General features: G+C 37.8%; 1 protein-coding gene and 1 pseudogene across 1 annotated transcript; both read left to right on the top strand.

Moving 5' to 3' along the window:
- The first annotated feature begins 2,220 nt into the window (after positions 1-2,220).
- LOC141811983 (uncharacterized) lies at positions 2,221-3,705 on the top strand. The gene is made up of 2 exons (XM_074700067.1): positions 2,221-3,168; positions 3,250-3,705. Exons 1-2 carry the CDS (start codon positions 2,221-2,223, stop codon positions 3,703-3,705), a joined length of 1,404 nt encoding a protein of 467 aa, XP_074556168.1.
- A 7,956-nt stretch (positions 3,706-11,661) lies between these two features.
- Positions 11,662-13,123, top strand: LOC141848295 (uncharacterized; annotated as a pseudogene).
- The last annotated feature ends 1,240 nt before the right edge of the window (positions 13,124-14,363 follow it).

Raw genomic sequence — 14,363 nt, forward strand, 5'->3', positions numbered from 1 at the left:
GTAGGTTAAGGTCAACTTGATACAGGAGGACAAGATGAGAATTCGACTTTGATAAAGCCGAAACATGAGTATTAGTTGATTAATAGTGATGCGGAAATGATAGAACAAACTTTAGAATGCGATAATTTTTTATTCAAATATTAGAACGAGGCAATCTTTGATGTGAAACAAAGCTGGTTTAGAGATATATTTTGTTACTCGATATTAGTCGACTGATCATGAGTATCAGTCTATTGATGTCAATGAAAAGCAATCAGAGGTAAATCAAATTCGATTGCTTGATTCGATTGATGGATTATATTTGTCAACTAATGACAGTTTCCAACAAACAGAAGTAAGTCAAATTTGATTGCTTAAGTCGACTGATGAGTTGCATCAATCGATTGATATCCATCGAAAGTCGAACATAAGCATATCAACTCATATGCTTGATTCAACTTATAGAATTAGTCGACTGATGTTTAAATAATCAATTGGTATTCAAATAATTGATAAAATCAGATAGATTTCAGAAGATTTAAATGTCGTTCAATAGGTCAGAGACCATATCAATCAACTGATGAGTAAGATCAGTCGATTGATAGGCGAAAATGAGCTCGACCTAAAGACTTTAAAAGAAGGAGTTTTTCACAACCATGGCTAATTTTTGGAAGTTTTGGAGCAAATTACTATTGCATTGTCGGTTCAATAAAAAATAATTTCAAGGAACAAGAAAGCATCCTAAGTAAGTTTCTATTGAAAAAGTGATTTTAGATTTCATTTGTATTTTGTATTTGTTTTATTACTGTGTTCTTATAAGAACATATTGTAAGAGACTTTTCAACTTTCGGAAGGTATCTAAAATGACAAAGTTATAGTGAAGGGACATTACTAGGAGTAGGTCTTGTATTAGTTGCATAGGATACGACTACAAAATAAATCTTGGAGTTGTACATGTGATTATAAGTTTGAATCAAAATTTCCGCTGCACATTCAAATGACAAGCAAACGTTCAAAAGACAAAGTAATCAAAACTATTCACCCTCCCCTATTAACTCGTATCATCTTAGCAGTAAATTATATAACATATAATGCTCGTATCCAATAAAAGTATGGATGATAATTAAGGGTGAGTATTCGGTTAAAATCGAATTGAATTAATCGAAATCGAACTAAATCAAATATTTTTCAACTAACCGAATCAATTAAATTTTCAAATAAAAATTGAACAAACTAAATCAATAAAATATCAATTAATTTAATTTTTATTAAATTAATTAAAATAATCAAAAATTTTAAATATTATGAAAGATTTATTAATTAATTAAGAATTTATACATTTTTACCTCTTCGTAAAATAATATAAACTTACAAATAAAGATAAAGAATATTAACATGGTTCAAAGCTAGTCTACATTAATAAACAATATTAAATTTTAATAAAATGAAATAAAAGTTAAATTATATAAATCTTCTCTTGGGACCTTATATGGAATCCTTCTTAGTCTGCTTCACAATATTGATAAAGATAAGTGAAGATCTGTGGATCTTATTAAATTATTGGTGGATAAAAACTAATAAATGTTATATTTTTACTCCAATTGTTAAATAATAAAAAAATCTAATAAAAAATAATAAACTAAACCTAATAATTAATTTTTCTCATAAGATTTTTTCTTAATTTCTATTTCAAAAGATTTAAAACCGTATTTTGTTCTAGATTATATTTATTGGATTTGTTTAAAATATATATATATATATATATATATATATATATATATTCACTTTTGTTAAATTCATTAGATTAGAAATAAGATTATTGATGGATGAAAAATAAGTAAGTGATATTTTATTGTAAATTTTAGTTAATTGACGTTGTAAAAGATTTGTACTAATAACCCAATTTTCTCATAAGATTTATTTCTTAATTATTATTATCATTAGCTATTTCCTCAACTGTTCGGATAATCCTTCTTAAACTACTTCATAATATTGACGAAGATAAGTGAATCTTATAATAATATTGATGGATAAAAAATTAATAAGTATTAGATTGCTATTTCAAAAGATTTAAAACTATTTTTTTTATATTATATTTATTGGATTCGTTAACAAAATTATCTAACTGCTATATTTTCGATAACTTAATTAAAACCGCCGGCATCTTCCTTTAAATAGCCACCGACTTCGTGTAGCAGAGAGAATAGTTCGATCCGGATTTCCGACGCCTTTGCTCGCCTGATGACGGAACAGTACGACAAGCACCGGCATGAGCAGGCAAGCGCGCCTGAGGACCTTCTCACTTCCCTCCAAGACGACCTACTCATCTCCATCCTCTCATTCCTCCCTATCAAGCAGCGTGTTGCCCTCTCCGCCGTCTGCACCCGCTTCCGCTGCCTCCTCCCCTCTATCCCCCGACTCGACTCTTTCCGCCTCGAAGTCGAGTGCCCCTTTAGCTGCTTCGACATCCACCGAAAGTTCACCTCCCTCCGTGCCCTGATCCGCCAATGCCACATCGTCTTTCGCGACATCACCTATTTATCCAAACGCCTCCAGCGGGTGCTCGTCGAGGACCTCGTCGAGGCAGGCGTCCAAGATCTCATCCTCGAAACCTCAGGCAAGATGAGATGGCATCAAGTCGAGGTGGGCGTCCTAGAACTCAACGGCAGGGGAATTTCCGACTTCTTCGGCATCAAGTCGCTGAGGAGTCTCTCGTTGCACAGAATCGCGATGGGATGCATATCATGCATTGATGGCCGCCGCCCTCGTCCGTCCATCGCTCTCACCCATCTCACCTCCCTCAAAATGGAACGTTGCATCCTTTTCCAGAATGATTTCCTGCCCGCTGTCCTTGCCTCCTGCCCTTTCCTCGAGACTCTGCATTTCATCAATTGCTCTGAACACTACGCGAGCAACGGAAGCATCCACTCTGCCTCCATCAAGCATCTAGTCCTATTACACAAGAGTTCCTGCATCCGCACCATCGACGTCCGCTGCCCAAAGCTCGAGTCGCTCATCGTCGACGTTGCCGCCGAGCTACACATCGAAGCTCCCAAGGCCCAGAACGCCTCGCTACTTTTCGGCCTTCATCCGCCGGTAGATCCTCCAGATGCATTGACGAAGCTTCTCGGAGCTTCTTTTCAAATCGATGACGCTTGGCTCATGCTGAAATCTAGCACGATCCCAAACGTGAGAGAAGATCGATCGATCGATAAACTTGACTTTCTTAATCTCTACGCACACTCTAACATAATTTGCTTTGATTGGCAGGGTTTAGTAGCAGAAAACGAAATTGATAGACTTATTTATCCGGAAGACAAAGAGGACTTCGTGATCTTCAACCTCGACTTCGATCTGAAAGATCAATCATCAACTATGATATTGACTCAGTTTCTAGAGAAGTGCAATGAGTACTGTGATACCGAGTTTGATATACTTGTAGATTCTGCGCATATACAGAACACCATTGAAACAGCGAGGGATGATCACTTGCTTCATGGCTCTATAGATGTAGAACTAATTAAACTACGGATGATCATGCCTGAGAGGACGTTTGAAGGGTTTCTCTCGAATCAGAAAGAGATGGAGGAGGAATTAAAGCAGATGGGATTGCAAAAGTTGAAAAGTCGCACCAGCAGAGAGCAATTCAATGATATATTAGTTTCCAATGAGTCTCTTGTCCAAGTATCCTCCAGTATCACTAATTGTATTGAAATGAAATTTTAGTGTCGCTAACTTATTGTAGTCGATACAAATGTTTTCATTCTTTGTTAAATCATGTAAGTTGGATTTCTGGTGCGAATGTTTTTAAACAGTGCCATTGTTTAAAGATCAGTTCATGCATTTCTTTGTTGGACTTATGATTATAGAATCCGTCAATAAGATGAATGCTGAGCTAGAGGATGAAGAGGTAATGATGTAAATGTTTCCCGACTGACCTGGTAGCTATTAAAGTGGAGGTTTAGTTCGATCTGCACACCCAAAAATAAATGTTAGAGAGCACCATAAATTATTTCTGATAAGATCGATCTCTTTGATGCTTAAGTTACTAAGGGTGTATGTACTGGACAATAGAAAGCATTAAAATTAGAGTTTCATTAATCTCTAAATCACACACACTTACTTGAGTATCTAGAGGAATTAGGTTGATAGATATCTTTCGGTTGGATGCCGTAGACGGTCAAGCCACCAATCAAGAATCTGCCACCTCCCGCGCTGTCACTCTCGCCGACAAAGGGACCCAAAGAAGGAGACTGAGCACACGGATTAGTAGGGTGCTAGGGATTCCCGGCAGGCCACTTCGATACTCAAGTAGGAATCTTCACGTTGGCACGAGAGCAGACCTTGTTATTACTGAGGGGGCAAGTTCTGACAATCACTGTCAGTGGTTTGTGGCATCTAGGGGACCAAATCTGGCACCCTCGTAACCGCCCTATGGCTCAGCCGTGTGGAATATTCTGGCTTTTTAGCCATAGGTGCAAACACGAGGGGATATAGGGGACCAATTCTGAGAACCTCGTAACCACCCTATGGCTTGGCAGGGCTCACACGCTTGAGGGCTTCTGGCGCCTTTTGGGATGAGAGAGGGAGGGCACGTCGAGGTCGGGAGGGCCGAGAGATAAGCCGAGTGATCGGGTTCGTCAAGGTCGGGAGTGACCAAGAGAGATAGGTCGAATGACCGAGTTCATCGAGGTCCGGAGTGCCCGAGTGACCGAGTTTGTCGAGGTCAGGAGATCGAGTGACCTGATAAATAGATCGAGTGACCGAGTTTGTTGAGGTCGGAAGTGGCCGAGAGATAGGCCGAGTGACCGAGTTCATCGAGGTCGAGAAGGTCGACCCAATTCACCTAAGGTTGACTATTGACCCTTTGACTTTCCATATCTGCCTGCCACTTGACTCTCACTTCCACGTAAGACTACTTAGGATCCGCCATATCATAAGCCTCTCCATCAAGTCTACTCAAAGCAGGTGTAAGCCGATTGACTGGACGACAGTGGGTCAGGAGAGGATCCACTCGAGTAAGATCCGTGAGTAGCGGTTGTGTCCATACTAACGGATCAAACTCATCCGTTACAGGTCGAAGCAAGAGTGACGGGTCTACCGTCAACGGTCGAGTCACATCTAATGACTCGGATACGCCATCTGCCTCAAGACTAAGAGGTGTATCTCCGCATTATGACATCGGCATGTGATATCAACGATGGGATCCATACGGTCATATATATATATATATATATTCCCTTTTGTTAAATTCATTAGATTAGAAATAAGATTATTGATGGATGAAAAATAAGTAAGTGATATTTTATTGTAAATTTTAGTTAATTAACGTTATAAAAGATTTGTACTAATAACCCAATTTTCTCATAAGATTTATTCTTTTATTACTATTATCATTCGCTATTTCCTCATGAACGTAACTGTTCGGATAATCCTTCTTAAACTACTTCATAATATTGACAAAAATAAGTGGATCTTATAAAATTATTAAATGATAAAATTTAAAAAGTATTAGATTGCTATTTCAAAAGATTAAAACCCCTTTTTTAATATTATATATTTATTGGATTCGTTAACAAAATTATATATATATATATATATATATAGATTGATATCCTGCGCGAGTGATTTGAGTCTTGTGCGACAGCTGACGTGGTGAGGAGTTTCACTGTTCATCGTCCATCATGACCGACTCTAGTAGAGAATAGTTCGATCCAGATTCCCGACGCCTTTGCTAGCCTGACGACCTACTCATCTCCATCCTCCCTATCAAGCAGTGTGTTACCCTGGCTGCACCTGCTTCCGATGCCTCCTCCTCTCTATCCCCCGACTCTGACTCTTTCCGCCACGATTCTATTTTTAATTTATATAAATTAAAAAGAAATGTATTAATTACATAATTATAATTTTATTTTAATAAATTGAATCTTCTTTAATTTACTTTTCTATTTTCGAGTATCTCATCGTAAACGAGGATCTAATATTAAATTCTTCTTCTTCTCTAACGCCCATGCCATACGTTTCTATTACTAGTTTACTACCACGCGCGGCACTAGCCACGTCCCTCGGCTTGATGGCGTCAAGTGGCCAAATAGCCTAACCTATTCATAAATCTCATAATGTTTTTTTTTTGTCTCTCGGTATAATAACATGAATATATAAATAAAATATTGATGTGGTTCATAATAAATCTACATTTTATCAGAAAAATAAATTCATATAAAATGAAAATAAAAATTAAATTAGATAAATCTGATGTCCAAACCTTGTGTGAAGGACCTTTTAATATTTCTCAACTAGAATCGAATCTTATATGAGGCCAAACAAGTAGCCACCTTAGGAAATTGACTTAGGAAGGGGCTTTTTTTTTTAATAGTTCATATATAGATAAAATAAGAGAGGTTAGACCCCTCAAATGTACAATCAAAAGATTAATATCATAGCCCAGATAGTACTAACCATTGAGCACATATATATGACCCATCAAATAAAAAACTACATCAAACTCATTAACACCACCAACACCAAGACACTATAGCCCCACATGTCCACACATCAAAACACTTACATGTTCATCTACGAGTCAAACAAAGCACTACAGACCACAAAACCAATCTCATTTCAGGAACAGAGCCACCGATAGCTTGAATGCTATCGTGACTTAAGATCTATAAACTAATACATATGGACCTGCACCTTGCAAAAAAATCCAATCAAAATTTGGGATAATGCCCTGATAACACTTTCGATTTCGTGCCTCCCATATATAGTATATCAAGCGAGAGATGCCGAGGTAGCACGCCTTGGTTTTAAGTCGCCCATTCTTGTAATGCTGCCCAAGAACCTGCTGCATCTCCTCAAAAGAAGTAAAATTTTATCCAATACCGAGCCAATGCTTGACCTTGCCCCACACCTCACAAACCTTGGGACATTCAAAAAATAAGTAGTGGTTGGTTTCTTCATGAAGTTGGCATAACTCACACAACTTGTTAGGCTCATACTCCACGTGATCCTTGGTTCTCAAGTGTCCATTTGCTAATTACATCCACAAGATAAACCGATATTTAGGCATAACTTCCGACCTCCACACCACCAGACTCCAAGCTACCTCCAAACCCAGTGACATGAAAAAATGATAAGCATTAGAAACTCCTTTTTTCCCACCAACAAACTAATTTATCATAGTCATGTTAGCCCTCCCCACATCATTCGAGCTATGGACAATCTTATCTCGAATTTCAATAAGTCTTTTAATTAGAGGAGAATCCGAACACTTTGCATTCCATGCCAAAAAATCTACATTTTTAACATAATGATGATGCACCCAATTCACCCATGGAGAATTCTTCTGAGATTGTATGTCCCAAAGTATTTTACTTAGCAAAACTTCATTTCATGCGTGGAGATCCCGAATACCATAGCTTCCATCCTTCTTTGATAGACAAATTTTAGACCAAGAGATAGGAGGTCACTTAGAAGACCACACAAAACTTTGACAAATAGCCTTGATCTTTTCAATTACCTCACTTGGAATTGGTAGCATAGATAGCCAAAAACATACCATACCTTGAAGAACCGTGCCAACCAATTCCAATCTACCGGTATAAGATAACGTATACTTGGGCCACGTATTAATCCTTCAAGTGATAGCATCCAAAAGTGACCCATAATTGGCAATACGAAGCTTCTCCGCCGTTAAGGGAATGCCCAAGTACCTAAAGGGAAAGGAACCTTCATGAAAGCCCATGATTTGAAGTAATTGATTGTTGATAGTAGTCTCTACACCGGCCATGAAAATTTATGATTTTTGCGAATTAGCTTGTAAACCCGATACCTCCCCAAAGAAATCCAAATAATCCTTCAAATATTGCATAGAAGACCCATCCGTACGACAAAATAGCATGAGATCATCCACATATACAAGGTGTGTAAGATCAATCTCTTTGCACATCGGATGAAAATGGAAAGTAGTCAAAGTGGAAATGCACGAAGTTTTCAGGACAATACCTCAATGCATAGGCCAAATAATAAAGGAGAAAGTGGATCCCGTTGTCGAAGGTCACGCCTTCCACTAAAGAAACCATACACCCCACCATTCAAAGATATAGAGTAGGAAACCATAGTAATGCATTCCTTAATCCAATTACAAAATTGTTGGTAAAAACCAAAACCAACAAGTGTCAAAAAAAAAGGAATTCCCAATTAACTATATCAAACGCTTTCTTTAAATCTAATTTAATCATGCACCGAGCATACTTACGAAACAACTCTTGAGTCAAGTAGATGTTGTCATCAATAGACCTTCCCTTAATAAAAATCACTTGTGCCGAGTCTAATAAAAATTCTAAGACAGCCGCTAATCACCCAGCAAGTATCTTTGAGATGATTTTATAAATCACATTACAACATGAGATTTATCTAAAATCCGTAACGCTCACCGCATGATTGCGCTTTGGCACAAGCGAAATCAAGGAGTGATTTCATTACTTGAGCAGTTTGCCACCCTGAAAAAATTCCTGCACAGCTGCAACTAAATCACTACCAATAATATCCCAAGCAAAGAGAAAGAATTTCGAACCATATCCATCCGAACCTAGGGCTTTTCGACTCCCAATGTCATGCAAGGCAGCCCGTATTTCTTCCACCTCCACTGGCTTGCAAAGATCCTCAGTTTGACTCCTCAACAGTGTCATGCTCATGTTGTCCAAGCCGCCCAAGCTACTCCCCTCTCCAACATGTTCAAGCAAACCATGAAAATAATCCACGAACTCTTCCGGAACCTCCTCTATATTCTCCGTTTAATCACCATTTCGCTTTAGGAGTGTAATAATAGCATTACATTTATTGTTTCGCTTCACTACATCATGAAAGAACTTGGTACACTTATCCGCACTCCTTAGATACACAATCTTAACCTGTTGTTGATAAGATTATCTTTCCGCCTCGGCTAAGAGATTAACTTGTTTCCGAATACTACTATACTCCAATGGTGTTGGACGCCATTAAGAATACCCATCTGAACCGCCACCAACTCCTCCTTTGCTCTCCGCGCATGTTCCGAAATGTGATAAAAATTCTCCTTGTTGAGCATCCTCAAACAACCTTTCAAACGAAGCAACTTTGTCTTGAGTATGAATTGGGCATTCCCCGTTGCCGGGGTTGTCCAAGAGTCTCTTACAACTGTTTCAAAATCCTTATGCAATGCCCACATATTGAGAAACTTGAAAGACTGATTTAGTGGACGGCTCTTTCCCAATGTATGCACTAGGGCACAAGAATAATCGGAGAGACAATCCGGTACTATAAACTCCGCGTATGCATCAAAATCTGCCATTAACCAAAATGGATTAACCAAAACTCGATCAAGCTTACAAGATACTGTACCATTTGAGCATGTGAAGCGAGTTCCAATTGATCGAAGGCCCACAAATCCGCATGCTTAGAAAAAATCTACACATCCCTCATTTCATGATTGGTGACTGGTGCCCCCCTTGCTTTTCATCGATGGATAGAAAAGTATTGAGATCCCTCATAACCATCCACGGAGTAGAAATAGAGTCCCCAAAATCCATAAGCGCCTCCCATAACGGCCACCGTGTGACAATAGAATAAAGCCCATATATAAAAGTGACCAGAAAGCTCCTGCTAGAAATATGACAACGAACATGGAAATGCATATATTGCTCCGTAGTTATTAGAATGTCTAAAGCCACCCTCTGGGAATCCCATAGAAGTAATATTCAGCCATGACTAGAAAAACCAAAGTTATGTGCATGCGTCATGCCTGAGAACCTTCGTTATAAAATTGGGCTTAAAGAGTCAACCTTTAACTTTGTCTCCAATAACGCCAAAACCTGAATGTCTTTTTGCCGGAAAAGATGTTGCACTCCCCCATGCTTTAGAGGCTTGTGGAAGCCCCTAATATTCCATGAAGCCACCTTCATTGTCCACCTCTTCAGGCTGCTCGCGCCCGGTGTTTAGGGTTTAGGGTTCATCCAACTGTTGGAACCAGTGTGCTACTCCCATTGTCCACATTTGAGTTGCTAAGGTAGCTGGAGGCACTATAAAAGATGTAGATGTCTCTAATGATGTACAATGGTCCTCACTAACTGGTATACCATCACATAATGCATCCGATGACAAAGAGGAGGAGGAGGAACTCCCCCCACCTGTAAAGGTCAGCTGTACTACTGGATCTTGTGGCCGGCTGACCACTTCTTCTTGCTGCAATTCTTCATTCCTCCCCACCACTTGTGTGCGTTGTTGTGGCGCTCTCGTACCAGTACCTTGCTGCTCAACATGTCCATCATCCAGGAGCACAATAGCCACCGGGACTGGACTGCATCTCAAAACTATCGCAATCCTTCTTGAGCCTCCGGCACCGTAACATGTGGTTGTTGTTGCATGGCCTCCACCTCGGTCTTGTACGATTTCAATACCTTATTCTTTGTCGCCCTGGACCCATAGTCGATTGAGATCGTGACCGCCCTTGATCATGTGCATTTGGATCAGTTCGGGATTGGTGCTCAGCCCAAGTATGCCGCTATCCAACCTGCTCCTTCCTTCATTGACAAGTCTCCGTCTGGTGCCCCATCTTTTTGCATTATCTTCAAGTCGACTTGAACCCCTGTTGGGAGAGTTATGAGAACCTCATGAATTCGCTCTCCAAAGGTAGGAATCTATACCATTAGCAGTGTATAATTCAATCGCTTTCGCATGCGCGTAAAGCTATCCATCATTTTTATATCCATTTTTTAATTATATTTGTATTGTTAACGGTTTATATCCATCATTATTTTCTATAAAAAAAGATGTTTTTGTCTTGACATAATCTGTTCTGTTTTATTAGTTGTAGATTGATAGTACGTGATGGAGTTGAGTAAAAAAAATTGATTTATTTATCAAGGGGAAGGGGAAGAATCTACAGTCAGGAAATCAATTCAATTAAAAGTTTTTTTCGATAAAAAGATGTATCTAGGAAATTTCAATTTTAAAAAGAAAAGATAAAGGATTCCAAAACAAGGAAATACTATTTTTAATTGTCTTTGGAAAAGAATCAGAATAATTGACTAATGATATAATAAGACAAATAAAAAAGGTTAGAGACAACTTAATAAATATTTAAGGATTTCCCTAAGACTATGTCAGCATTATGCAACTTGAGTTATGTCAGCATTATGCAACTTGAGTTATGAGTACGAATAAAAAAAAATTCTTGAGACGTAGACCAAATAAATTTTGAAATTGTACATGTCTACTACAAGTTTAAATTAAAATTTTTGTTGTACATTTAAATGCACATATTCAAAAGACAATGCGATTAGAATTATTCACTCTACTCTATCTTTCAAGAAATATAAACTAAATCTTAATTAATAAATGTTAATTTTTTTACTATAATTGTTAGTTAATTGACAGATTAACGTAAAAAAATAAATTTAAATTATCTAAATCAAATAACTAATTTTTTTCATAAGATTTATTCTTGATTACTATTTCAAACGTTTAATACCGTATTTTTTTTCTCTATCCTATTTATTAGGTTAGTAAACAAAATTATATATATTTTATATCATCTGTTACTTTCTGTATCATATTTATTAGGAACCGCCGGTGGGCACCGCGTTTAAATAGTGCTGAAGAGAAGGCAACAGACAATTCGATCCCGACGCTTTGATTTTGATGGCGTACCACGACAAGCACCGGTGTGAGCAGGAAAGTGCGCCGGAGGACCGTCTTACTTCCCTCTCCGAAGACCTCCTCATCTTTATCCAATCTTTCCTATCCATTAAGCAGCGCGTCGCCCTCTCCGCCGTCTGCTCCCGCTTCCGTGACCTCCTCCCCTCCATCCCCCGACTCGACACCTTCCGCCTCGACGTAGGGAGCCCCTCCGGCGGCGTCTACAACCACCAAGAGTTCACCTTCCCCCGTGCCCTGATCCACCAATGCCACATCGTCTTCCACGACGACGTCACCTATTTACCCAACCGTCTCGAGCAGCTGCTCGTCGACGGCTTAGTCGAGGCGGGCGTGCAAGACCTCATCCTCGAAATCCTCCCACTACGAGTTGGTTAAACCTCAGCAGCGGCGGGGATTCCGACTTCTTCAGCATCACGTCCCTGCGGATTCTCTACTTGCGCAGGATTCGGTTGTATAAACACTTCTATCACCGCCCCTCCTCGCCCTTGGGCTGCGCCTTCCTCACCTCCATCAAAATGGAATTTTGTGTCCTTTCGCGATGATTTCCTACGCAACCTCTTCGCCTCCTGCCCTTTTCTCGAGACTCTGCAACTCGTCTGTTGCTACGGTCTCAATCGCGGCATAGACAAACTGAGCATCCACTCCGCCTCCCTCAAGCATCTAGTCCTGCTCTACATGTTCCCCTGGTTCCGCGCCATCGACGTCTGCGGCCCAAAGCTCGAGTCCCTCGTTGTCAACGTCATCTATAAGCTTCACATCGAAGCGCCCAAGGTCCGGACCGCGTCGTTACTTCTCGCCTTCATGCGGTGGAAAGATCCTTCAGTTGTATTGAAGAATCTTTTCAGAGCCCCTTTCCTAAAGGGATTCGTTTGCCTCATGCTGAATTCTAGCACAGCCCAAAACGTGACAGGAGCCCAAAACGTGAGAGGATATCGATCGATAAAACTGACGTTCTTTAATTTTTATGCATGCATAACCTTAACATAATTTATACTTTGATCGACAGATATTAGCTGCAGGAATTGATGAATGTAGATGTCCGAAAGATAGAGAGGACGACATGATCTTCAACCTCCATTTCAATCTGAAAGATCCGTCGTCGACTATGATATTGGCCGAGTTGATGAAGAAGTACAATGATTGCAATACCGAGTTTGACATATGGGCAGATTCTACGCATATAGAGAGCACCAATGAAAACGATCACTTGCTCCATGGATCGACGACAAGATTGGAGCTGATTAACTTACAAGTGACGATGCCAGAGAGGAGATTTGAAGGGTTTCTCTCAAATCGGAAGAAGATGAAGAAATTTAAGCATATGGGATTGGAAATCCTGAGAAGGCGCACGAGCAAGGAGCAGTTCATGGGTATATTAGCATCCGAGGAGTCTCTCTTCCAAGTATCTTCCAATATAGCTAACACTATTGAAATGAAAATTTAGTTTTTTTTTCTCTCGTTGAAATATTTAATAAATTTTTATTATACTTTTGAAATAGATTTTAAAAACTTGCACATCATACAGTTTGACTCAGCTTGGTTATTTTATCAATATTTTAATTAATTTTAGATTTGACTCAATTTAATTATCTTATCAAATAAATTTGTACACCATAATTTGACTTATTTACCACCTTATATAAGGATCGAAATAACTATTATTATCGAATTAAGCCATAATATCCTAGTCGTGACCAACTGCAATTTCTCGATTTACCTCTTCATAGATGGTCGTAAGGCCGACCGTGTGGGGCCGCTAAGGTGGCGGATCCACCTTTTTAGAAGAAGAAATAACTATTATTACATATTAAAATAAATTAAAAATTTTAGTTTAACTTGGTTAGCAATATTATATACAAAATATTTTTTTATTATTTTAATTGATTAAAATTATTGTTAATTAGGGGCTTTATTTTATTTTATTTTTAAAAATGGACCTTTTAATGATTATAATAATTAAGGATATTTTTTTTTATTTTTTCCTATTTAAAAGTTAATTTTATAATACTTTTCCTAACACCATCTCTTCCACCTACAATAGTTATTATCAAAATAGGTTTAAAAACAATGATCTAAAAACACAACTTGGTTAGGAGTTAAATTTTCATCGAATAATACAAATAAGAAAATAAATAATAATTTTTTGAAAATAAAATTGAATATAAATTATAAATAAGTTTGATAAAAGAAAAGAAATTTAAAGATCTTTTAGATTAAAAAAATTAAAATTAATATATCTACAATAAAAAAATAGAAAAACATGGACAATCAATCATACATTTAATCTTTATGATATAGTAATTATATTTTTATTTTATAAGAATTAGTGAATAATTATAATTGACACATTTTATATTGAAACAAGTTTATCAAAAAAAATCTTGACTTTTCTTGTTATAATGCACAGAAGGAAAACAATATCCTAAAAATAATAATTTTAAAGAAAATAAATTAATAGGCCCATGTCAGATAAAAAGAAAGAAATAACAAAAATCAGATTAAAAAATATTTAAAATTGGCGTATCTATAATAAATAAAAAAATTAAAACCTATGGAATAGATGAGAATAAACAAGTCAAATCGGAATATAATTTTTTTTGGAATAAAAAAATAATTTCAAGGAACAAGAAAGCATCCCAAGTAAGTTTCTATTGAAAAAATTATTTTCAATTTCATTTGTATTT

The sequence above is a fragment of the Curcuma longa genome, chromosome 17 (genome assembly GCF_044706935.1).
Source record: "Curcuma longa cultivar G26 ecotype Majalengka, Jawa Barat chromosome 17, ITB_CL_G26_1.1, whole genome shotgun sequence".
NCBI lineage: Eukaryota > Viridiplantae > Streptophyta > Magnoliopsida > Zingiberales > Zingiberaceae > Curcuma > Curcuma longa.

What these genes read in the sequence shown, in the direction of transcription:
- LOC141811983 (XM_074700067.1), top strand. Translation starts at nt 2,221, where the DNA reads ATGACGGAACAGTACGACAAGCACCGGCATGAGCAGGCAAGCGCGCCT. An exon ending in AATCTAGCACGATCCCAAAC is followed by an intron (nt 3,169 to 3,249) that starts GTGAGAGAAGAT and finishes TTTGATTGGCAG; the next exon opens with GGTTTAGTAGCAGAAAACGA.